The sequence below is a fragment of the Thamnophis sirtalis genome, unplaced genomic scaffold, assembly GCF_051295495.1.
Source record: "Thamnophis sirtalis isolate CommonGarterSnake01/CBP01778 unplaced genomic scaffold, rThaSir2_p1.2 scaffold_13, whole genome shotgun sequence".
Taxonomy (NCBI): domain Eukaryota; kingdom Metazoa; phylum Chordata; class Lepidosauria; order Squamata; family Natricidae; genus Thamnophis; species Thamnophis sirtalis.
The window spans coordinates 58736215-58760355 of record NW_028261393.1 but is presented as its reverse complement, the minus strand read 5'-3'; the positions used below and the strand labels follow the sequence as shown (position 1 = coordinate 58760355).

The 24141-nt window shown below is 41.7% G+C and overlaps 1 protein-coding gene across 1 annotated transcript; it reads left to right on the top strand.

Annotated features, from left to right (window-relative positions):
• Positions 1–3864: 3864 nt before the first annotated feature.
• On the top strand, positions 3865–23910 carry RADX (RPA1 related single stranded DNA binding protein, X-linked). Its single transcript, XM_014060705.2, has 15 exons — positions 3865–4769; positions 5935–6077; positions 7268–7460; positions 9235–9343; positions 11371–11462; positions 11538–11660; positions 13346–13453; positions 13908–14075; positions 14783–14943; positions 15352–15488; positions 17431–17496; positions 18829–18908; positions 21570–21866; positions 22610–22768; positions 23748–23910. The coding sequence occupies exons 1-15, from the start codon at positions 4067–4069 to the stop codon at positions 23900–23902; spliced, it is 2694 nt and encodes an 897-aa protein (XP_013916180.2). The 5' UTR covers positions 3865–4066; the 3' UTR covers positions 23903–23910.
• Positions 23911–24141: the final 231 nt, after the last annotated feature.

Genomic DNA, 24141 nt, shown 5'->3' with positions numbered 1-24141 from the left:
AATTTCTTCAGTGTGTCAAAAGTACAGGTAGTCCTCAACTTACAACAGTTCGTTTAGCGACTGTTCCAAATTACAACAGCATTGGGGAAAAAAGTGACCCATGATCGTTTTTCACACTTATGACCACTGTAGCAACCCCCCTGGTCACGTGATCAAAATTCTGCTGCTTGGCCACTGACTCGTATTTATGACGGTCACAGAAATTCTGGGCTCACTTGTGGTTGTAAGTCGGGGACTACCAGTGATAAGGCATTAAAAGTAGGGTTGCATTTAGTCTGCGAGTGGCTTTAGCCCAAACTTGTGGGAGGTTGGAACGTTTTTATGCTCTATGCACTATATATAAAATGAGATATTTTTTGTGTCTGTGTGTGCTATAACTTCGAAATGTCAAAATTGTACATTTTAAAATAGAAAACAATAAAAATAAAGCAATATTCTGGGGGGGGAAATGGAAGCGTCTCTTTTCAAACATGGTTATGCTGGTTTTTCCTTTTTCTTTTATAAAACGGCAGGAAAAACTGAGCTGCACCCTTCCTTCGCTTCCTTTTTCTCTTTCGTATCAAGTCTCAGCATTTTTGGAAGCCATAAATTGTGTGGACCAAATAGAATAAATAATATATTGAGTTTGTCCTTGAAAGTTAACTCCCTGTGTATCTACAAAAGTCTTGCGATGTTGTGAAAGAAAGCGCCTTGCTTTCAGGGAAATTACCAAAATTACCTGCCCTCCCATACACACAAACACACACACACACACACACACACACACATTCAAACAAAGGTAGGTCCTCGACTTACAGCAGTTCATTTAGTGTCTGTTCAAAGTTACAACAGCACTGAAAAAAACTGACTGACAGTTTTTCATACTTATGACTTTTGGATCCCCATAATCATGTGATCAAAATTCAGGCGCTTGGGCCACTGCTTCGTACTTGTGACGGTTGCAGTGTCCCAAGGTCACGTCATCCACTTTTGCGACCTTTTGATGAGCGAAGTCAAGGGGGAAGCCCGATTCACTGACATATCAACTGCAGTGATTCACTTAACGAAAATGGCAAGACAGATCATAAGACGAGGCAAAACTCAGCAAATGTTTCACTTAACAACAGAAATGTGTGGTTGTAAGTCAGGAACTACCTGTACACAGTTTGGAAGCGAGGCACGTATTAAAAGTGGGCACGATTACAACTTAACATTTCTTTTTTAAAAAGCACCACATTATAATACCGCACTCGGTCCCTCTGCCTGCCATGTGAGATAAGAACAGCTTATGTGTTCATCCTGTAAGCTGCATGGTTTTAACAAAGAGGCCAAGCAGGCTGTTTAGAAGTATTCCTTTATCTTCTGCGGCTCTAAGATGAAACTTGGCATTTTAATTTGATATCCTTGTTTGTTGGGATGACACTTGGATCTGCTTTTTCAATGAGAAAAATTGCTCTGCACTGAAATTGCTTCTCCGAGAAATATAGCGCAATTCCGTTTACAAGTTCAGATGCTTTCTTTCAGAACTGTATTTAAGTTAAATGAAACATGAGCAAAAGCCCACCATCTCTATGAAAAGGCTGTTTTCTCTGTGGATTCGCTGAACTCAGCCATAAATCAAAGTTCATCCTGACCCAGGTGATATACGTATATATCCTTGGATGTCTTATCTGGTTAAAATGCTAACTGTATATAGCACCGCTTATCAAAACCACTATGGTGTGCTTTCTAAGTGAATATCACAAAATGATTCTTCAGCAATTATTTAGAGTTTCTTGTTATTTTGGAAACCGTGTTTTTAAAAAAGCCACAACAGGAAAAAAAAAAAACCCCACCACTGGTACTAGCAAACCGTATTATGATTGAAAACAGAAGCTGTTTTTCTTCATTAGCTAAAAGTTATTCTTATATAGTGGGCGTGCCTACATTGGATGTTCGAATATAAACAGCATATTTATAAGGTGAGAATATCTTTACTCTCCATTTGGACACTCAATATGGTGAAAGTGAACAGGATTTGAGTGTAGGAAGAGAATAGATTCCTTTCGCTTGTTTCACTGGGCGTGGAACTGAGGTGGGGGCCAGGGGTTGGACTCACTCACCTTCCCCACCGTTTCGCAAATGTGAGCCTGCTCCCTCGCTTCGCTCACACGTGCCGCATCTGCGCATGCCTTCTCCACTCGCACAGTGCCTGCACATTACAGCGGGGTGAGTGGGCGGAGCCTCCCACCGCTACTGGTTCGCCTGAACTGGAGAGAACCTCTGGTGGCGGCTTTATATTATTAAATAGGACAGGAAGAAAACGATAGAAAAAGGAAAGAATAACACCCCCCCCCCAAAAAAATATATATAGAGGGATTCTTCTTAGTGCATTTTTAATGAATACAATCATTTTTTCCATTACAGAGGCATTTGGGTCTCATGGTCAAGGCACCAGGCTAGAAACAGGGAGAAGGTGAATTCTAGTTCTAGCTTTAGACACGAAAGGCGGGGAAGTGGCTTTGGGCGAGTGGGGCCATTTCCATTGTCCAGCCATCCCTGTTTATATAATAGGGGTATAATTAAAAAAATGACATCTGAAAAGATTAAACTTGATCTGAGTCAATGCCTGTAATGATGGTTTCTTTCCGGAACAATTTTGGAATGGATGCTTCAAGAAATGCCTGAAATTATTCCCTCAAAATGAGAGACTTGAATTGTGAGCTGAAAGGGGGTTCAGAAATCTCTTCCAAGAGATTTAAATGTTGGTTTGGGTTCTGAGGCTGGAGAGGCAGTTGTCTGAAATGGTCTGGGGTCTCCTGCTCGAGGCCTCCAGGGTCCCTTTCAGCTCTTCTGAACTGAACTGAATATTTCAGAATAGTTAGGTAGTTAATTAATCAATCATTTGGTTAGAAATAAAATAAAAAACACTTTAATCATGAGCAGGTGACATTTTTTCTCTAAAAGTTTCCCAGTTTCCCATCCAGGATAATAATCAAGTTTGTGAAGTAAACAAGGGAAGTAAATCCATGAATTTGGAAGGATTTGGTGTTTCTGGATTGGGGGGGAAAAACCACTGGAAAAGTACTAGTACCTTGTATAGGGTACTTGCATTTTTTATATACATATTTCATTTTATACTGGGTTTTAAAGGAACTGCAGGGATTTCATAAACAGCAGAAAATCAGAATCCGGAATCTTTTCCAACTCTTTCCTTTCATGAAAAGGGACTTTTTTGTGCATGAATTGCAGAAAACGAGCGAGTTGGAGACGATTCCACTCGATTCCTGCTGATTCTTGGCCGCTGCAGGCCGACTCCTAAAACCCAGATAATGCATCTTAATAACCGCATCTTTTAAAGTCCGTTTCAAAAGCTGGCGCTTGAACAGAACTTTCTCTCCGTTTTTAAGCAAATAAAAGTAAGGGTTCATATCTTGCCAATTCTTCAAAGCACTCCCCCCCCCCACTACATTTAGGTCCCCTTCCAAGTCCTTTATCACTCAGCCCAATCCAGAACTTAATGGCCCTTTTAAACCGACAATCTTGGGGATTTGTCTAAAAATAACCCGCGTTGCAAAGCTCCGGGGGAAAATCCCCCCATCCACCATCGACCAAATCAGAGGACAAACTTCTGCAAAGAAGGATTTTTTCCCCCTTCTTTGGCCCCGCCCTCCTTCGCGCACATTGGTCCCTTTCTCCGGGCGCCCCCGCCCCTTTCTCCCCCAAGTCCTCCCCGCAACGTTCGACCCAACAATCCCGCCTCCCGTGCGTTGATTGGCCGCCTCGTCCCGCTCTTTCTCCGAGAAGCCCTGCCCTCCTGCCCATCTTCTCGCGCTCCTATTGGCCGGTTCAAAGCGAGCGGCCGTTGCGGCGGGCCTTTGCCCCGCCCTTTAGCAATGGCGGCAGCGCGCGGAGGAGTTGAGCGCGGCCTCCTCTGATAACGTTGCTTTCGGTTTCTCGAGGCGTCCGAGGTGTCCTTTTGCCCCACTCAGCGCGGGGAAAGGCTCCCGGGGCGGGCGAAGACTTGGGAGAGGGGGAAAGCCCGGGGAGGCAGGCTTTAGGCTCACCGCGTGGTGACTGGGAGGAGAAAGGCCTGGCCAGGAAGGAAATGGAGAAGGGCGCTGCTCGCCAGAAGGAAGGCCCGAGGGGGAGAGACTCCAACGCGGGCCCCTCCAGAGGCCCAGAGGGCCCTCGGGAAAGACCCGGGAGCCACGTGGCCGAAGAGGGCACCGTGTCAGGCGCCATGGGCCCAGGGGCGGCTCCAGGCCCCGCAAGTGGTGCCCCCAACCCCCATGCAGAGCCCTGGCTGCAGAGGATGGTGGCCCTAGTCCTCGAAGCCTCCAACCCCAGGGTCTCCCTGCCAGAAGCTACCCCGGTGACGGTGCTGCTCCTGCAGAGGTACCTGGCCGAGGGGCCGCCACCCCTGCCCAACGCCCCCTGCCAGAACTACTACTACGATGTGACTGTGACGGATGGCACCTGCCAGGAGAAGTGCTTCCTGGCCCCCCAGCTGAACGGCCTGGTCCAGCGAAACCGGCTGGCTGCCGGCGGGCAGATTAAGATCACCCAGTGTTCCCTCGTGTACAATGAAAGGAGCCTCGGCCCGGGCTTTGTGTGCATTGAAGAGCTAGAGATCCTAGAAGAGGCCTCGGCCTTGGCCAGGCCTGCCTCCCAGCTCAGGATCTGCCACGTGAAGACCCTCCTGCCCCTGAAAGGGAGCAGGAAGCATTACCTTCCTCTGTGGAACAATGACGATCCCTTTGGGGAGACGTGGGTGTCCAATGTGCCCTTGAGGGAGGTCGGCCTGGAGGGTAAGTGGAGGAGGGCCGGGCCCAGAGAAAAGGCTGTGGGGGAAAGGGCAGGGATGATGGCACTGGAAGCCTGGGGAGCCATTGGAAACATGGGGTGTCCTTGAAGACAGATGACATTGGAAGTGGGGGCTGTCCTTGGATGCTCCTTAACTGTTCTTAGACTCGGGAAATGTTGGGTTTATTATCTAGTTTGCAGGTTTGGGCAGAATGGCAAGCCATTGTTTGCCCTCCAGGAAGAAGGCTCGGTCAGACTGGTTTGAGATACGGAGCAGCACAACAGCTACTGGCCAAAATCAGGAAGGAATCGCATATGGGCGTATATGTCTTAAGTTGGCCTTGAGTCAGGGCAACTGCTTGGACATCTCGCTAAGAGCTGCAAGGAGGCCTTGAAGTCAAGATGAGCAAAGATTCTCAAAAACGTTTTGTCCTTGGTGCCTTCCTGGAGCTGAGAGAGCGCCCCCCCCCCCCAATCCAAAGACACCAAGCTGGCTTTGGGTTTAGTTGGAATTGCGATTCAGGGTCTTCCAACCTAGTACATTTAACCATTACATCAACCTGGCTCTCACTTAAAGAACCATAGTCTCTATTTATTAGAATTACATTCTGCCTTGCTTTAGCTTTCCCTCCAGTTCCCTCCCACAATAGAGACCCTGTTGGCTTGAGAGAGAATTCTGTTTTTATGGCTTATGCCGAAATGGCTTAGGCTCCTTGCTCTCCCGTGTCCTAAGTCAGTGTTTTTCAACCTTTTTTGTGCAAAGGCACACTTTTTTCATGAAAAAAATCACGAGGCACACCACCATTAGAAAATGTTAAAAAAATTTAACTCTGTGCCTATATTGACTATATATAAAGTAATTCTCCCACGGCACACCTTACACTATGTCACGGCACACTAGTGTGCCGCGGCACAGTGGTTGAAAAACACTGTCCTAAGTACATAAATCTGAAGTAGCTTCCTGCTTTTTCATGCAATACTTTTCTATTTGGGACTTTGAATCTAAATCGAACAGCAGTTAGTTGTAGCAATGGCTAACTTATTTATGTGGGGTTTTGAAGTTACTATTTTTAGTAGTATCACATAAAAGCAATGACTTCATTGCAGCGTTGCCAGTTCTGAGCTTATATTTACTCTGCTGTCTCTCCCGTCTCTCCCCCCCCCCCCTAGAATTCAAACCAACATCGATCTCTATTCTGGCCATGTCCTGGGAAGGCAAACTCAGCTTCCCACCGTTGCGTGTCAGAATCATCCATAAGTCTCGGTTACGGTATTTTGGAAAACCACAAACAAAGCTAGATGTGCCATATCAGGTAGGAATGGTTCTGATATAGAGGTTTCTTTTTTTTAACTAATACCTAAAATGTATCCTTGTGTTCATGATATGTGAATCCCAGATGGATAAACCTCAGTTATCCATAAAATCATTTTTATGCTGACTTAATGTTTCAATAAACATAGTCAAGGGCTTGTAAAATACAACCAAATACAGTATGATTGTGTATGTGTTTAGATGCACAACCCAAACACTCTCACCATGTCAGCAGTGGCTGTTGGAAAATAAAATGATGCCAGAATGATGACACACTTCTCAGCGATGTCATTGTCCAAATGCCGCCTTTATATAAAAGTTGTCCGACGCAAGTACTTAAATTGTGGCGTTTGTGCAATGATGTGATCACCACATGCCTCTAGTACAATAACATGCAATTAAATAACCTATTGGGTTTGTTTAGAAGTGTTTATTTTGCTTAGCCAATGTTGAGAGAAGGGAAGCAGGTATGATTCTTCATACACTATAACAATTATATGAAATAACATGTCTTCTGAAAATTTCCCTTAAGTATGTTGTTACTTTTGGTACTGCTTATTTTCAGATATTGTGTTCCATTTTGACACTTTGTCTGCTAAACCAGCTTCATCTTGTATAGGCTCATTCCCATGGTATCCACCCTCACGATTCCTATGTCTTGAGAAGAAAAATCTCATCCTTAAACTAAGCCCTTTGAGGGGTCCTTGGGGCTCTCTGAGCTTCCTTGTTTTCATTACCCAAACTAGGTAACATACTTGGTGCTAGTCAAGCAAGAGAGCACCAAGGATCCCTCATTTCAACCCCGAGCTACACATATTCTCCTTTATTGGAGCCCTTTGTTCCTCCCTTTTTCAGTCCCTCTTGTTCCTTCCCAGTTTCAGCTCCTGTGGAATGTTTTGCTTTTAATGATTGGAATTTCACAGCTTAATATTGTATGCCCTTGATTAAAGTAAATCCTGCTGAATTTACATGGGGAAATATAGATAAGAAAGTTGCCTTTAATGTAAAAACTTTCTGAATAAGAGCAGTGACGCTCCTGTTTTTTGTAAAGCAAGTTGCATATAATTTTCGATGATAAATTTAGGAGCAAAGTGCACAGAATGAAAAGCATGCTTCAACCTCAAGCCTTTAAAATAGCATTTCAGTAATGTGGGCTTTAACTTTTAAGAGCAAATGTTCTCCTATTTGCAGGCTTATTTTGATGTGGCTGATCAATCTGGCATGGTGTTAATGGTGCTGTGGGGCTCTTTATGCCCTGAATGGTATCACAGTATGAAAATCGGCACAGTGCTGCTGCTTGAAAAATATGCTGTTAAAAAAAGTTTATCTTCTAACATGCAGTCAAGATCTGAAGATTTGCACATGAGGAGATTTAGTTCAATAGGTGAAGTATCTCAAATACATTTTTGGGGGGAGGGGGTATAGCTTTTAAAGAAAATCCATTATTTTGCAGTTGGTCTATCTGACCACTTTTATCTGTCTGATCAACAAAGGTCTGTCTGACCATTCGTTTTGCCTGCATACAATGATGATCTGAGACAAAGAATATATGTTTGTTTGTTACTTCAGGCAGTGAAGAAACCGACTGTCATAACCAATCACTCTCCTGCAGTAATCATTCTCAAATAGCAGGAAGCCATTTCCCTACTTGGCTACGCGACGTGGGATCTGTATCTAATCCATCTCTTCTCAGGAGGGCTCTGCCTGCCACAATTAGTTTCCAATTATTTTGACTTTGCTTGCATCTTTTAATTTTCTAAAGTTCTGGTTCTCTTTTGGACACAGAAATTGGCTGAGTGACTTTGATCTGGTCAGTTATTCTCAAGCCTGTCTAAACCAGGAAGCCTTTAAAAGTGTCAATCTACCAAAATGCACCAAATGGTGGATTTCAGCCCATAATCTTCTCTAAAGAAGCCTTCATCCTGCAGTAGATTGGTTTAGGCAGATGATAATTAGATACACATATATAAGAAAATCTTCTGTAGTCAAGAAAGTGAAAACTTTCGTTGGTCAGAAGGAGCAATAAAGTAAAAACCTGTTAATGAATTTTAACAGTGACATTGATTCTAATGGTCTTGGTGAAATATTAGATTCAAGTTCATCAGCCTGAGACTTTTCAACTCTATTTCTCAATAGGTCCATGGAAGCAGATTTTATTTGTTTTGTGTTCTGGAAACGCTGATAGGGTTCAGTTAGTAATGGCGAGTTAAAAGTAATGTTGGCAGGAGGAAGATCCAAGTGAAGGATAGGTGAACATTAAGCAGAATATTAACATGAAAAGCAAGGCCTCCTGCGGCATAAATAGGATGCCTAAATAGCTAATTATCTGTCATATTTAGCAGGCTCTTTTTTGGTTGCTTGTGTTAGAATATTAAACAAAGAATTTGAAGTACATGGTAAAAGAATAGCATGGCCAATTCTAATAGATTGCTTAAATTGCACTAATTAGCTCATTACGCTATGAACGATTTATTATTTTTAATGTCTTGATGCATTAATTTAAGAATATGGAAGGGGGAGTTTATACAAATATAAATGCTGGCTTTCCAAGGCAACCATCATCGTTCCTTTGAGATTATTATAACCAAATTCTCCTGTTGCTTATGAATATTGATAACCATTGTTCAGTGTAAAATAGTTTGCTAAGTCGTGCTTTCTTTCCCCAGCTGGTAGAAAATAAAGAAAGAAAAATTGTGAAGAGCTATAGTTTTCTTGAAAAGAATTCCTATCTAGCGGTTTATGTGTTTCTTCTATATATCTAAGTGCTCAGGCTGATTTTTAGTGCTCCAATATCAATGTTCTTTTCTGTAGCACATTTCTTGTAATTTATCTGTGATTTAAGTGGCCTTGGAGAGGCCAGTTTTGTAAAAGGCGAGATGAACTGGTTTTTTTAGATTTAATTCCCAAGAAATACAAATGCAATATCTGTCTGCAGTAGTTTAAAACAGCTGCTGCTTTGGGGGGAATTTCTTGTCCTTTGAAGCCCTTCAGTTTTCTTTAACATGTTTATGCAACTTGCCACATGCTGTCCCCAAAGTATTTAAAATTGGATCAAACCAACTTTTATAAAAATGTATGTTTAAATGACTAGAACAAAACTAATGTAGCTAGTAATTCAGTCAAACATAATTGTCATCATCTGGTTAATTCTTTTTTAGAAATAGCTTTGAACGTTCGAGACCCTCCAGCTAAAATTAACATCATTCCAGAACATAAAATTAAACCAGAATGGAAGTTACCCGAAGTTGAATATCATTTTGTAACAAGGTTATTACTACTACTATTATTATGTCTTTTTTCATGAATTATTTTTCCAGACTAGAATATTAGTGTTAAAAAATTTGAGAGGGAGACAAAAAGAAAATGAAATTCTGACATTTATAAATGCTATATGATAATAGATATTAATTCTGTATGTACTATCAACAGTGTTAAGAGAGTACAACAAAGCCAGATTATTATTAGCTGCATTTGTGAATGTTACTGCCACAAGCCTGCTGCCCATATGTGACATGATGGCTTTCTCGGTTTAGAAGAAACGGGGGTAAAATTCTGTAAAGAAGCAATAGATTCTCTGCACATTTATTCCCAAGGAATAGAGCTATTGCACGGCAAAGAACTTTTTATTTTTATTTTATTTGTATGCCATCTATTTCCCAAAAGCACTGGGCAGTTAAATATCATAAAAATTACCAAAATGCTTCTCAAAAATAGTAAACCCACTCATAAAATAAATCCAAAAGAGTATCAAAATTAAATCCCTTGTTGTCTGAGCCACTTCATTTTGCATCAGTCGTAGCCTCTGAAGGCTTTCTAAGACAGAGTCATTACAGTAATCCAAATAGGAGTGGCTCAGTCACAAGTGACTAAGGAAAAGCCTTCCCAATCCCAAAAAGGAGACAATTGATGTGCGAGATGTAACTACAAAAACTCGCCTGGCTACAGCCGCCATTTCTTTACCATAAAGTTTTCAAATGTCTCACAAATATTTGGGGTTAGGTAGTATGGGAGAATCAGTGACGTGCGGTGAGGTTTATGGCTGGTGAGGCACTGACACAGTGATGGGTTTCAAATTTTTTTAGACTTGTGGACTTCAACTCCCAGAATTCCACAGCCAGGCATGCTCAGTTCCGATTTAAAGCAACAGCATTTGTTTTTCTCCTTTGCGAAAAAGTTTCCTTCATTCTTTTTTTTCTCCCTCCCCCTCCTGCCTCCCTCTCTCCCTCCCCCCTCTCTCAAACAGACACACGCACACCGAGAAGTTGGATTGGACTATCTCTCCTACCACCCCCTTCCCTCTCTCACTCACTCTCTCTCAAACAAACACAAACACAGAAGTTGGATTGGATATATTTTCCAATGGCTTGAAAGCAGCTCCTCTGCCATACCCCTCCCCCCATTTCCCTGTTGCCTTCCCCAAACACCTCCACCATTGCAAATGCAGCCTGCTGTCTGGGAGGGAAATGCCTGAAACGCAATAAAGCCGACCCACCCACTCGCCTCCTGCTTGCAGGCTGGGGTGAGAGAAGAGGCAGAGAAGCCGGAGGGGAGCTGATCCAAGCCTTTGATTGCAGGCGGAGCCACGTTGCCTTTTCAAACTTGTAATCAGTGAAGCTGGGCTTATATAGTTTTATCCAGCTGTGTGTGTGTGTGTTTGAAAAGGCAACGTGGCTCTGTCTGCAATCAAACTATACTTGGGGAGGGATCTACACTTGAGGATGAAGTTTGAATTCCTCCCCCTCCCTCCGACCCACACATACGTTTTCCAGCTGTTTCAGAGAGGATTTCAACTCTGCTCATGCCTACCATCATGAAAAGGAAAAAAAATGTAAAAGGAGGCGGCAGGAAAACGACTTGCCTCACCTACGTCAGGAATTTTTCAGCTTTTAACCCTTGCTTAACTCTGCTCGAGTGATCATAAAACGCCTAAAGTCGGACTAGATGAGGCACGTCGTTCTCCTGCCTCCTCCCTTTAGAGGGTGCTTTTTTAGAGGCTTTTTTAAACAGTTAAGCAGAGTCATCCACAGTGACTCTGGCAGCAACTAGCTCAGCCTGACCTCAGCTCTTGCCCTTTTCCTTTTACATTTTCTTTTCATGATGACAGTGGTGAGGCTCTGCCACCCCTGTCTGCACGTCCCTGGGGAGAGCCAAATTCTCAGGTGAAGTCGTAGACCAGCTTGTTGCATTGTTTGAACACCTCCATTTAATGACTTTCTTGGACAAATAAATTTCTGGAATCTAGTGGATGGCTTTTATCTGTGATATCCTAAGATCTGTTGTGCTTTGAATCCCAGGTCCGAATTGGATAACTTAGCACAAAATCAGTTTTGTGATGTCATTGGACTTGTACAGTATGTTGGACGGGTTGAGCGCAAGAAGAAAAAAGGTATTTTCAAAGATTATATATTTAGCTATAAAAAAACATTTAGAACATTGATTAACATTTATTTTGTCTATATAGGTTATATGGATGACTTTTGGACATATCGCTGGGTACATATTATTGATGGGACCTCAGAGCAGCCTTTTATAATGGAATTGTTTTCCACATCTCAGCCAGATGTGTTTGAGAAAATTTACCCAAGTACGTATTCTATAAATCTCTGTTTAATATAATCGTTCTGTCAAATTTGTTCGGAATTTGAGGAATCAGAGTATTGAGTTACACTCACAGAGCCAAGGTGGCGCAGTGGTTAAATGCAGCACTGCAGGCTACTGCTAGATCAGCAGTTCAGCGGTTCAAATCTCACCGGCTCAGGGTTGACTCAGCCTTCCATCCTTCCGAGGTGGGTAAAATGAGGACCCAGATTGTTGGGGGCAATATGCTGACTCTCTGTAAACCGCTTAGAGAGGGCTGAAAGCCCTATGAAGCGGTATATAAGTCTACTGCTGTTGCTATTGCTATTGCTATTCTTCATCATAGTAGAAAGGATGAACTCTAAAGAATTCTTGGATTTCATTGATTCTAAACTCCACATATTTATCTGATGGAAGAGAATATTTGCAGCCTGGGGTTGAACTGAGGGCCCTTGGTGCTCCCCAAGCTTGGTGGTTTTCTTGCAGACGTTTCATAACCAAACTAAGTAACATCAGTAGAAGACTGCAAGAACTGGTTTAGCAACAGCAAAATGAAGTGACAGCATATACCTCTTGTTTCCTTTTCCCTTCCATATTCCATCTGAGAATAAGATAATGTGAAGTAACTATTGATGCTTATAAGCTTTCCTTGTACGTAGCTTTATCTCACAAGAGAAGGTAAGATTGCGTTGCAGTTAGGAACAATCATCGGGACTTCAGAACACTGTTGTTGATTATAAATTAAGAGGGTGTGTAAATATGAACCTAAAAAGTAATAACCACCACATTGGATCACACCAAAGGCCTCATAAAGTCCAGCTTCTGATAGGCATCTGCATGCTTTTGGTAACTTTACAGTTTGAGCATGAATGTAATGATCACATGAGTCCCCCATCCCTTCCACATTGTTTCTCCAGGAAGTGTTCTCCATTTGGTGATAAACAAGCTGCTTCTCATAAGGAGCTGGTGCAATATTAAAAGTTTCAGATTGCAGGTGATACTAGATGAAGCATTCTCCAAAGGATGCTTTGTCTAGTATCTAAGCGATCACTTGTCTCTACATTTCACCCGGCAACATTTTATTTTTCTGTGCACACAGGATGTTTTTCAATGTCACATGGCATCTCTGCACACAAGATTGTCTTCTGTAGTTTACAGTAACAGAGATACTGCTCTTATCAATCGGCACTGTATAAGCACCAGGCCCAGGGCAGAAAGTGTTCTGAAAAAAATAATTTGCTGCAAAAAAAACCTTAAGAGAGTGAGTTAAGTTTACAGATTATAATAATTAGTTGGCTTTTGATTGTTTCTCTTTCAAAACTTACCATTTAAAAACTTTGTATGTTTTTCTATGTATCACAATCAATCAATTTCAGTCACGGATAGGCACCAATCATCTTTCTGTAAAAATTGATTTGGGTCTGGTTATTATTATACAGTATGTAATGTTATGATTTGCTTTAATTGGGATTTACAAAAATGGTTTTAAGGTTTGATTTTTAACCTTGGATGTAACTGTAAGCTGCCCAGAGTTACCTGATGAGAAGATGGATAGCCAATAAATTTTATAAATAAATAAATAAAATAAATAAAAATGGGGAATTGTATGCTGCTTTGAATCTGCTTTGATTGGAGTAACTTCTAAGCCAAATAAATAAATAAAGAGGTGATATGATGCTTCTCCCTTACTAGTGACCTACTTGGTATGTACCCAGATGAGAGTGGAAAAAAATGTTTCCGAGAATGGCTCCAGTACATCCTATTTAACAACATCTATGAAAACTCAAATGTTTATTACAGGTAAAAAATAACAACCGTCTCTTTTGTAAAAACACCTAACTTCATTTCCAGTCTTAATCTATCAAATCACGTCAGTTCTCTTTTTATCTCTGTATTATTTTATCAGTTTCTGTTACCCATGTTTGCAGTATTGTGCTTTTGCAGTCCTGCCCCCTTTTATTCCTTACATGAGGATCTTGCCAGATGACACAGCCCCAAATGGCTTGATTGCTTCCTCTAATTTGGCAGATTTCCACTGATGTTTTCTCAAGAGTGACAGCCTCCTGCGTTCTTATTTCATTTTAATGTATGCCAATTAATGTATGTTTAAAGTGACAAAGTTTCTACATTTTACATTCTCTAGTCTATTCTCTATTCCCATACTGTTCTGTTCTCTATTCTCTATTCTATTTTCTAATCTAATTAATCGAATCTGCCATGCCTTTTTTTTTTTGCTTTGTTTTCTCCAACATAGGATGGCATAAGGACCAGCCATATATAAAAGATCCGAAAGTGCAAAACTTTATCCAGTGGGTGAGAAGGCAAGAGGAAGCTTTTCACGTGGACAAAGTCTTCATTGGGGGATACTATCGTTTCCCGCCACTCCCAAGTACATTTGCAGAATATTGCAAAAATATGAATGGTATGCCATTTTCCTTCTGCAGGACAGTTTGGAGTAGCCGTATTTGGAGACAAAATATTTCTGTGCCTGGTAGAAATGTTTATAGGTGCTGAGAGTTTGTCATTAGTTAAGGTTGCAGCAAAGCGTAACGATTCTTCATTCGTTTTCCCCTTTTAAACTTTTGTAAGATCAGTAGTTTAACTGGAGTCTTATTTTAGCTCCACCTCAAAAATATAGCTGGACGGTGTTTGAATTTTAAGTGACACTATATGGTGTCATCTATTGAAGATCAGTGTGCAAATGGAGGAACAGGGAATGCCTCCACTTTATGGTTCATGCCGGAATGATGGTTGTCAACAGGATTGTTTCTTTCCTCATCCACATGGCAGGTCAGTTTGAGACGGTTGGGGGATTAACCCCATGATACACAAAGTGTCCTTAATGGGATGAGAACGAGAGGAGCACCAGAAACATACTATAATAGTGGGCACATCCCGTAACAACTTAATTTTATAAGGATGTCCACCACTTTCGTGCTCTTAAAGGAGGCTTATGGGTTGCACTCGAGACAGACTATAAGCCAGTTTTTCTCAGTCCTTTGCAAAACGGACTTACTCAGATCGGTGCCGTGCCAGTTTCAAAACAATAACCATGTTAGATTCTTTGTCGTCCGAATTTTATCTACCTGTATTTATTTGGTGCTATCTTTCTTAAAAATTGCATTTCAGAAGAATTGGTTTTGATATCCATCAGTAAAATTGAGAAGGAGATTGACAGTTTGCACTACAGGGAACAGAAGCACATTGCTTTTCAAGGGATAATTAGTGCTGTAAGATGTGTCAGCTGCAGCAGTACCTCCCAGGATGCAGTGGGAGAATTGGCAATGCAGGTATGGTACTTCAGCATTAATAGCCTAGCACTCAAGATGGTATGAGCATGATTAAAACTGAGACACTTTGCGTTTTAATTTAAAGAACCTGTAGTGATGACTTCTTAACTTATTTTGTCCTCTTATTTTGAATATGTGTAAAATTAGAAATTTTTGGTTTAAGCTTTCGTGATACCATGAACTTTTAAAAAAAGATCTTGATATATGTCGTGATATATGGTTTCACTAAAGCAGTGGAAATAAATTGGAAGGGTATTTCAGACAGAACTTTATATCCTGTGTGGGTTTTTTTCCTGCTGAATTGATCCTGCTGTTTGTGGTAATGAAACTGAATCTAGCTTTTAAAAAAATATGGAAAGTACTAACTGGTGGACAGTGTGTAAATTTGATTTAAAATTATTTCTGCAGATAGAGAAAATGCCACCAACCTCTTTGTCACAACACCAGCAAGCAAGAGAATCAACTTCTAAATCGAGGTCACCATCTCTGGCGCAACAAACTATAGTGACCAGGAGTTTTGCAAAGAGACAGATTTCAGCTGCAGAGTAAGGAAATGTTTGCTTTTGAAGTGGAATAGAACCTCTGGTTTCTCTGGCAATTGTGTATTTTACGTTATAGTCCAGTGGTGGCAAATCTTTTGGCCTTGGTGTGTCAAGAATTTGGAAAACACCTTTTTTTACTCCGTTGAGGTCACACACACACACACAAACCTGATCCCCTGAACAAAAGAGAACCAATTTTCTACTCCCCTCTCGTCTAGTAGGCCACCCTGAACAGTGGCACTCAAGAGCAGCATCAAGGCTAGGCCTGAAAAATATTCAACACGCCAAAAATAATAGAATGGCACTTAAAAGGGGTGTACGTGGAGATTTGCATCCAGGTAGGAAAAAAAGGAAGGCACAGATAAAAAATAAAGAAGACTTATTGTATCAGTAGGCAGAAATGAAAAGCATCTGGATGTTCACCACAAATTAGACCGTGAGGTAGCAGTGTGGTGCAACTGCTAAAAAAGAATTTTTTTTTTTTACTCTGCCTTGGTCAGACCCCACATGATGTTTTTTGTGGCCTGTCAGTCGGCAGCCAAATCAGGTGAGAAGGTGGCAGGGGAGTCAGGGCCAGCATCAAGGCAACCTGAGAACTCCGAGGGGCAAGTGGGAATGAAGCTGTCAGAGATAGAAACACAGGCAGAGCCTGGGCTGTCCTGTCAGCTGTCGTATGGAGAGTCAACAGTCATCTAAAAGCTATCAGCCTGGCCACTCTCCAAGCCTGATAAAGGTTGGTAATTGTGAACTATCTTGAAAGACTTGGAGAACGGGTTGAGTTGGGAGGAAGGCCACAGGTGGACAATGAATGGCCCCTCCGAGAGGAAATAAAAGAGGAGCGAAAGGGGAGTGGAGTTTGCAGGAGACCATTAGTTCGCTTAATTGGCTCTTGACTCTCCGAGGCTCCTTGCCAAGTTCTGCAGATATTGGTCTGGCAACTCTCCAAGCCGGATAAGGTCTGTGACTGTAAATCTTCCCCTGAAATACTTTGCTGGATGGGAATGAGCAGAATTCACAGGAAATTAATAAAAGGGGTTCTTGTCGGGACAAGGAGTTTGCTTTGTGCTCATGGGGAGCCTCGGTCAGAACAAACAGCCGGGTCCAGTGCCTGATGTGCAGAAGGCAGTGGAGAGGAGACCAGTAGAAATCAAGGAAAGATTTATTTAACTACAGAGGGTTCGTCGTGTTTGGGAGCTGGGGCATAACAGAATTCTTGTGTGTGGTTCTCACTTTAATCATTGTTTAAAAATGATAATGATGGAGCCAGCTCAGAGCTGAACTCTCAAGATGACAAGAGCTCTGGAAACCAAGCAGTTGTTTTTTTTAAAAAATGGGTATGTTTAGCCTACAGAAGAGAACCGAGTTTCTGTTCCCCCAGAGGGCAGGACCAGAACAATAGATTCAAATTACAGGGCTAAGTATCAGGCGTAACTGCTTGACCCGATGACCTGTCAGTCCTCGCAGGTTACAGCATGAAGTGGTCAGTTCTCCTTTACTGCAGATCTTGGATGGAAGCCAAATTGTCATCTTGTCAGAGTTGATTTTATGGTTCCTTCACTCAGCAAGCAGCTACAGTAGATTCCCCCTCATTCAGTGCTATTTTAATGGTTCCTGTTGAGGGATCCTAGGATGGAGGGTGGGACAAATTCCAAGCAACATCAGGTGTCCTCTTATGGAAAGCCAGGACCCTAACCCTAACCCTCACACTCTCTGTCACACTCGCCTCAGCGTACAATGCATTTAAACATTTGTTTCTTAATATCACCCAGCCTCGCAGACTACCAAAAAAATACAAAACAGAACTAATTGGTAATAGATGGAAGCGTTTTAATTCTCTTTGGAAACATAATTATGTGATCTGAGCTCATGGTAAAAAGAAGCTGTTTTATTGTAAAATAATTGATGCCTCCAAATAAACTTGACGCTTGTTAACTATATTTTTAAGGACCACAAATCACCCTCCTGTGTCTTCTCAGCATTCATATTTGACAAGGTCAAGCAAAAGAAGAAGGTAAGTGGCCAATTCTTCGTAATTTCATTGCATTTTTTTAAAGTGGTGACTTATTTTGCTGTCTAGCGATTTTAATTTTTTTTAATTCATTTTTTTTTTTTGCAAAACTGCCGTGTATTTTTGTACAGCTCATAATGTCCCATTGTAACCTCATCTACATATCTGCTGGATTGTTGTAGGGAAGGGAATATAGTCTTTCCGTAGAGGCTGGAATAGGAGAGTCTTCTATCCACGCTATTTTATTATGTCGACTTAAAATGAGGATGTTTTTAAATTGTGAGGAGTAAGAGTGCTTTCATTCTACCTATTTTGCTCAGTCACTGGACATCTGTCTTCAAGGGGAGCATAAGTGCTGTAAAATTAACACTAATCTGGGTCAGATATCAAGATGCAGATACTGTATATAAGTGTTGTGGCTTGTCGGCTGCCGGCCTCCCCAGCAGCCAAATCGGAGGAGGAGGCAGTGTGGGAGTCCAGGGTCAGCATCAAGGCAACCTGAGAGCTCCGAGGGGGAAGAGGCAGTGGAGCTGGCAGAGAGAGGGGGGGGCAGAGGCGGAGCCTGGGCCGTCCGTCAGCCCTCAGAGGGAGAGTCAAGAGCCCCCAGGTCTGGAGGTGCCTGATGAGGAAGAGGAGGAAGAGCCGGGCCCAGTGCCTGACTCGCGGATGCACAGAAGGCAGAGAGGAGAGGAGAGCAGAGGAAATCTGGGCTGGTCCTTGGGACGGAAGAGCCACTGCCACTAGAGAAGCCCCACCCGAGCTCTGGGGATCAAAGGCAGAGGGAGGAGATGGACAGATGTGGCAGAGAACTATTCATCTTCCGGCTGTAGGGACGTTAGCCTGCGGTGAGAGAGAAACTTTTACCTGGGAGTGCTGGCGCTCTTAATAAAGGAATCTTCTGAGTTCACATCAGAGGGTTCGTCGTGTGTGGTGAGCTGGGTCAGAATAGTAAGGGTTGTATTTCTGTGACAATGTCATCCCATTTTTCTTATCATTTTTGCCTGTTCTAATTGGCAGTAAATGCTGGTGCTTCCCTCTGCTTTCCTCAATAGCTATTAGTGACTCACCTGAGATCTGGTTTTCCCCAGCCAGACTTCTAACAATCGTTTGGGAGCAGGGGAAGAAGGGCAGGGAAATTAAATGGGAAGGATGGGGAATCCCCTTCCCCGGGTGCTTATCATTTATAAACACACAGAGCAGCTTTGTCATATTTTCTTTTTCACCCATAATGTAAGATTAATCACCTTGAGGTTCTACCAATTGAAATTCGTAATTATGGAAAATACGATAAGATATTTTGGTGCTCTCAGTGATCATCTGCTTGGATTTTTGAAGGTTGTCCAATTTTCAGCAAGGTAATTCTGACGCCAACAAAGACAATGCAGAAGTGGTGGAAACAGCACAGACGCACCAAAGTATGTATGTTTCTGAAGGTTATATTAGTAACAGCTTTTTACCTTCCAGTAAGCTAGGGTGGAAAACAAATAGTAATAATACGCTTCCTCCATCTCTGATGTTATTGTTAATATGTTAATATATACGGTTTTTACATGGTTGCCTAGGTAAAATTTTATTTTTCTGTGTTGCTTAGCTCCTTGATGCTTATTGGAAGAGAAGTAGTAAAGACATTGCCCAGAATAGGTCAGCCTTGCTTAATAATTTCGGTTTGATTTCCTTCTTATGAGGTGCAACGGTTTTACTACCTTATGAATGTAGCAATGTGATTTAGGACAGGGGTCCCCAACCCCCCCCCCCCCGGTCCCTGGAACAGCACCGGACCACAGCATGCCAGTAACCGGTCCGCATGAACAAGCGAAGGCCCATCCACGGGACGCAAGGCAGCACACGCAACCACCCCCCTTCCAGTCTCCACAGAACCACTCCCTGGTGCTCGAAAGGGTGGGGTGGGGTGGGGCTCTTTAGGAGGCATCTGGTAGATCAGGGCTGTCAAACTCCTGGCCCCGGGAGACGGATGCGCCACCCGCTGCCCACACCCACTTTAGCGAGAGGGGGGGAAGTCCCGATACGTCATGTGATGCTACCGTGACAAGGTGAGTTTGACACCCCTGCTGCAGATCCTTACTGGTTATTTTGCCATGTTTGATTCTGGTATGCAGATCTCGTGTACAAAACAGCTAAATGGCGCTGTAGAGGGTTTTGTTTTAAAGTCAATGGCTCCTGGGGATCCGGAGGAGAACTCCAATGCCCTGGCAGTTGGTATTACCCAACAATTGAAGTCTTCTGCAGTGCTGCTGATGTTCATCTTGAATGGATGCCTGCTTTCAAATTGCATTGAAAGAGTCGTGTAAGCCGGTTGTTTGAGGCTTTCATTGAAATCATTAGTGCAGCTTTTTGCATTATTCATTTTTTGCAGCATTTTGGATGGCATAGTCTCATGGCCTTTGCCGTTTGGAGTTAATTCTATTATACAAATTAAAGGCGAATGAGAGGCCGTCTAAAAATAATCTAAAGCAGAATAGACAACATATTAAACATCCAATTAACCATCAAATAATTTATTTTCCTAGTCATAAAAAATATCTATTAATACAATTGTAGTATGTACTTTAGTCTTTAATAATGACCTGCCCTATTAGTGTTTAGATTTCTGTCGGGAGCTATTAAGCAACTTGTTTATGGAAGGACTATATCATAACATAAAAAGTTAATTTCTATTGCATTTATCTATTACATTAGTACTTCTTGCGGTTATATTTATTATAATTATCATTTGTGCTTATCTCTTTTTAGTTTTTGGACTAACACTATCCTATATATTAGTGGCCCTAGAATATAAAAATATTGAATTTATTACAAAGCTAGAAAGGTTACTCACTCAAGCAGTATCGGAATTGGATTGGCAAATATTCTTAGATTGGGGTGAGCAACTTTTTCCCAGCTCCAGTTAAATTTTAGAACACCTGTGACCTCATTTTTAAAAAGTAGTGAGTAGAGTGAGAACGAAAACCAAATTTGAATTAATTAGCGAAAAATTAAATATGGTTAATTATGACTTCCCTGTGGGAAGAAGCAAAAACCAAACAATAATTGGGTGCCAGATCTTGGAGGTTGTATAGCTATGATTTAAAATGACCCAATAGCTTACATATTATGCCCGTTATAGAAAAAATGGCCGGTCGTATCAATCAAATAAATAATCCTGCATGCCACAGAAGAATTCAAGGGCTTCCAAAAGGAAGGGAAAAAAGCTCACAATTCCTAGTAAGTTATGAAAAAAATCGGTAGACAAATTCTTTTTCTAGAGGCACAACTAGAGGTCTCTGCTCACACTCGGTTGCCACTTCAGGGCTCAGCTGCAGATGATAATCCCACGTAACATGGATTGGCTTTGAAAGCAGAGTTGGGTTTTTTTTATTTTGGGGGATTTTTCTTGGCCTTCTGCTTGTTGATGTGAAACTTGATCAAAGCTGATGAAGCAAGATCCAATCTGGCTCGGTTCACCAGGGGAAAGAATCCTCTTCTTAGTCAACAGGAGGGCTGATTTATCACCAGTTTAACAAGTACAGAAACACCAGCCAATCGCTGGCCATCAGCACACCAGTCAACCAATAGAAAGATGCAGGGGTGGTATTCACTTACCCTACTTGTTCTGGTGAACCGGTCCAAAGCGGCAGAATTCCACCTCTGGGAGGGTGCCATATAAATAGGAAACAGAGAATAGCCCAAAATACATATTCCCGTAGAGAGGAGTTCCCTGAGGATGGGCTCCAGGGCGAATAAAAAAAATCAGAAGACTAAACCTCTGGTCCTGGCGACCGAACAAGATTGGATCTTGCAACATTATCCTGGGACACGCATATTTGCCTTCCTTCGTGAAAGCGGATGGGTTTTAGTTCACGGCTCTGGAGAGATTATGGCTGGTTTGCCTTTCTATCGGCCAGAATCCTTGTCTCAGTTCTAGAATATACCTCCGTTTCAGGAGTCTTCAGGCGCTCCCCTTAGGTAGGCTGAAGAAGCTCATCTGCTTTGCTGTTTTGAATGCCTTGCCTGGTCAAGGAAAGGTGCTCAAAGATATTTAAAATCTTCTGGATTACAGATTACTATCTTTATATTAGCAGGTGACAAAGAAATAGCTGATGGATCTGGAAAAGGTCACCCACAAAGGATGTGCCACAGTTCCTGGGAAAGTGTTCGCTGGACCGCCGTCAAAGAGACATTAGCACAGCACTTGAACTTCAGCAAGGTTTCCCCAGAAAGCTTCCCTTGGAAATTTAATTATGCTCACAAAGAAGCCCTGCTGGAAAAATATAATCTTCAAGCAGCCCAATTCCAGGCAGAAAAATGCCTGGCGAGTGGAGAAATTAGTCACTTGAAAAGTAACCATCTCCAATATTATCAAGTGACTATTCTTGGTAAGTAACTACTGACTTCGACACGCTTCGAAAATTGAACATTTTGTGGAGCTTTGTCTTAACAAAAAAGTGCTACAAGGTGCACAATTCATGTTTGCTGCTCTGAAGGAATGGGACTTATTTTTAGAGCAACTGGAAAGGAGGTCAGCCAGATCCCAAAGAACCCTTTCCATATGGCCAAAGATGCTGTGAAATACATTATCCTTGAAACAAGGGAATTTCAAGAGTAAACCCAAACTTTCAGGGTGCTAAAAGCATAACGAATCGTTCCTGGATTTGTACCACCACACTTGATCTGCCCTAAACGGGGAATATTATCGGTTTAGGATTGGTCAACTTACTGTATGTGGTTCAGTTTAGAAATACGATGATAGAAACAGCTCAAAATGTACTGTAGTAGTCTGAAAGGAAGACATGATGAAAAAACCCATGGGTGAATGGTCTGTGTTTAATGGAGTTATGCTCATATTTTGAAACATGACTTAGGACTGGTTATTATTGGTTTCCTTTTGAAGGAAACATTGGAAAAATGAACCCAACAACAAACCATTTAGGAATGCAGGTGTTTTCCTAAATACTTTCAAGAAAAGGTTGGGCAGGCAATTGTCTCCAGCTTTGGGAAATGAAGACTTGATCCTTGGACTTAAAAAGCTTTGTTTGATGACCAGATTCTTGAAGATGCTTTTTATAGCTCATTAACCCAGCTTTTTGGAATTAACCAAAGTAACGTATCTCTTGTACAGGTGTAAATAATGAAACAGCTGTAGACGTTGCCCTCCTGACAGACTCTTACTTATTTCAAGTCAAAGAGACACCACAAAATGCAGCACCTTCTCACAGAAACAGTTCTACACCTTGTCAGGAGACCATTAACCAAGAAGGACTTTTTGAGTCACTTCCAGGTAGGATCTTCCAGATAACAATGATTTGTATATGGCTGTTGTCACTTCTCTAAAAATAAGCAATTGCAAATTAATTATTAAGAATCTGACAACTCAATTCATAATAATCTCCACCATAGATATGTCTTCCAAGCAATTTTATTTAGAACCAGATTGAGGGTTTTGCTGACTAGTTCTCGTCTAGCCTTAAAAATCATTTAAATCTAGATGGACCAATCTGTTTTCTTCTGAAGAGGGAGCAGCACTATTATCCAAGTAATGATACTTTTGAAACTCCCCCCTTCCTCTTTTTTTTTCTTTTCTGTTTTTAAAAATACTTATCCTGGCAGCTGTAAAGAATTTAAGAAGATATTTCCATCGCAGGTGGTTTGCCTTCAGTTCAGCTTTGAATTTATAACTTGAGAGTGTGGGTTGCTTGCAAATTATCCTCTTCAAATTATCAATGCCAACTTTCTGCTATGTTAAGAATTTCTATCTTCCAGATAATGGAAGATCAAGGAAGAGATCTTTAAGGGGCCAGTTTGTTTCTATAGATTTTTATATTGAAAAACGGGGAGCTATAATTGTCAAGAATAACTCTGCCAAATTCTGCAAAAGGGAAGAAGTTGACATGCTCTTTTAAAATAAAAACGGAGCGGAGTAGGTCGTTTCAGGACTCACCATTTAACTTCAGAAATTGCAAAGCACAGCATTACCCTCTTTTTAATTCTGGTCATGTATGGATTTTGTTTAAAATCAAAACTGGCTGACACTCTTGCTGTCGCAGGGTTTGAAAAGTAACCTGGAGCTGCGATTGCTTGGCATATTAGGCAAGGTTTTTCTCTCTGTGGTAATTGGCTTGCCACATTACCGGGGGTGGGATTATTTTCCTTCCCCGTTCTTGCTCATAACCGCTCTGGAATGAATCGTAGGTCAGCTGATGAACAGGTAGCTGCTTTTTCTGAATGTGTAACCTGCCCATTATCTGCTTGTATACTAGATGACTTCAAAGCTGCTGCCCTGGAGAACCAACGGGTCGTCTGCATTCTGGATGTTTGTTCTCTGGATAACAACCAAACCGAAGTCTTGCTTAGGAAAATATATAAGATAACAGAAGTTGATGTTGTAAACCAAAAAGAAATAAATGTTTTGTAAACCAAGAAGAGAGTGTTTTTCTCCTGCTATGCTATCCGCGATTTGGATATTTTAGCAGCGGTTAAGGAAAGTTTTTGTTTCTTTCATACTCGAATTTTGCAGAAGTGTTTTGATAAGATTCTTGCCTCTCAAATCAGAGGTTTTTTTGGCAACGAGTACTGCTTTCTTAACCTTTGTTTAAGTTTCAAGTAGCAAAAGATAAGCCACCAATGCATCCGATAGTCAGATCCTGTTCTATG

Excerpts from the sequence above, each read along its gene's own strand:
- RADX (XM_014060705.2), top strand. The coding sequence starts at position 4,067 with ATGGAGAAGGGCGCTGCTCGCCAGAAGGAAGGCCCGAGGGGGAGAGAC. Across the intron at positions 4,770-5,934 it reads GAGGGAGGTCGGCCTGGAGG|AATTCAAACCAACATCGATC; the intron begins GTAAGTGGAGGA and ends CCCCCCCCCTAG. Across the intron at positions 13,454-13,907 it reads AACTCAAATGTTTATTACAG|GATGGCATAAGGACCAGCCA; the intron begins GTAAAAAATAAC and ends TCTCCAACATAG.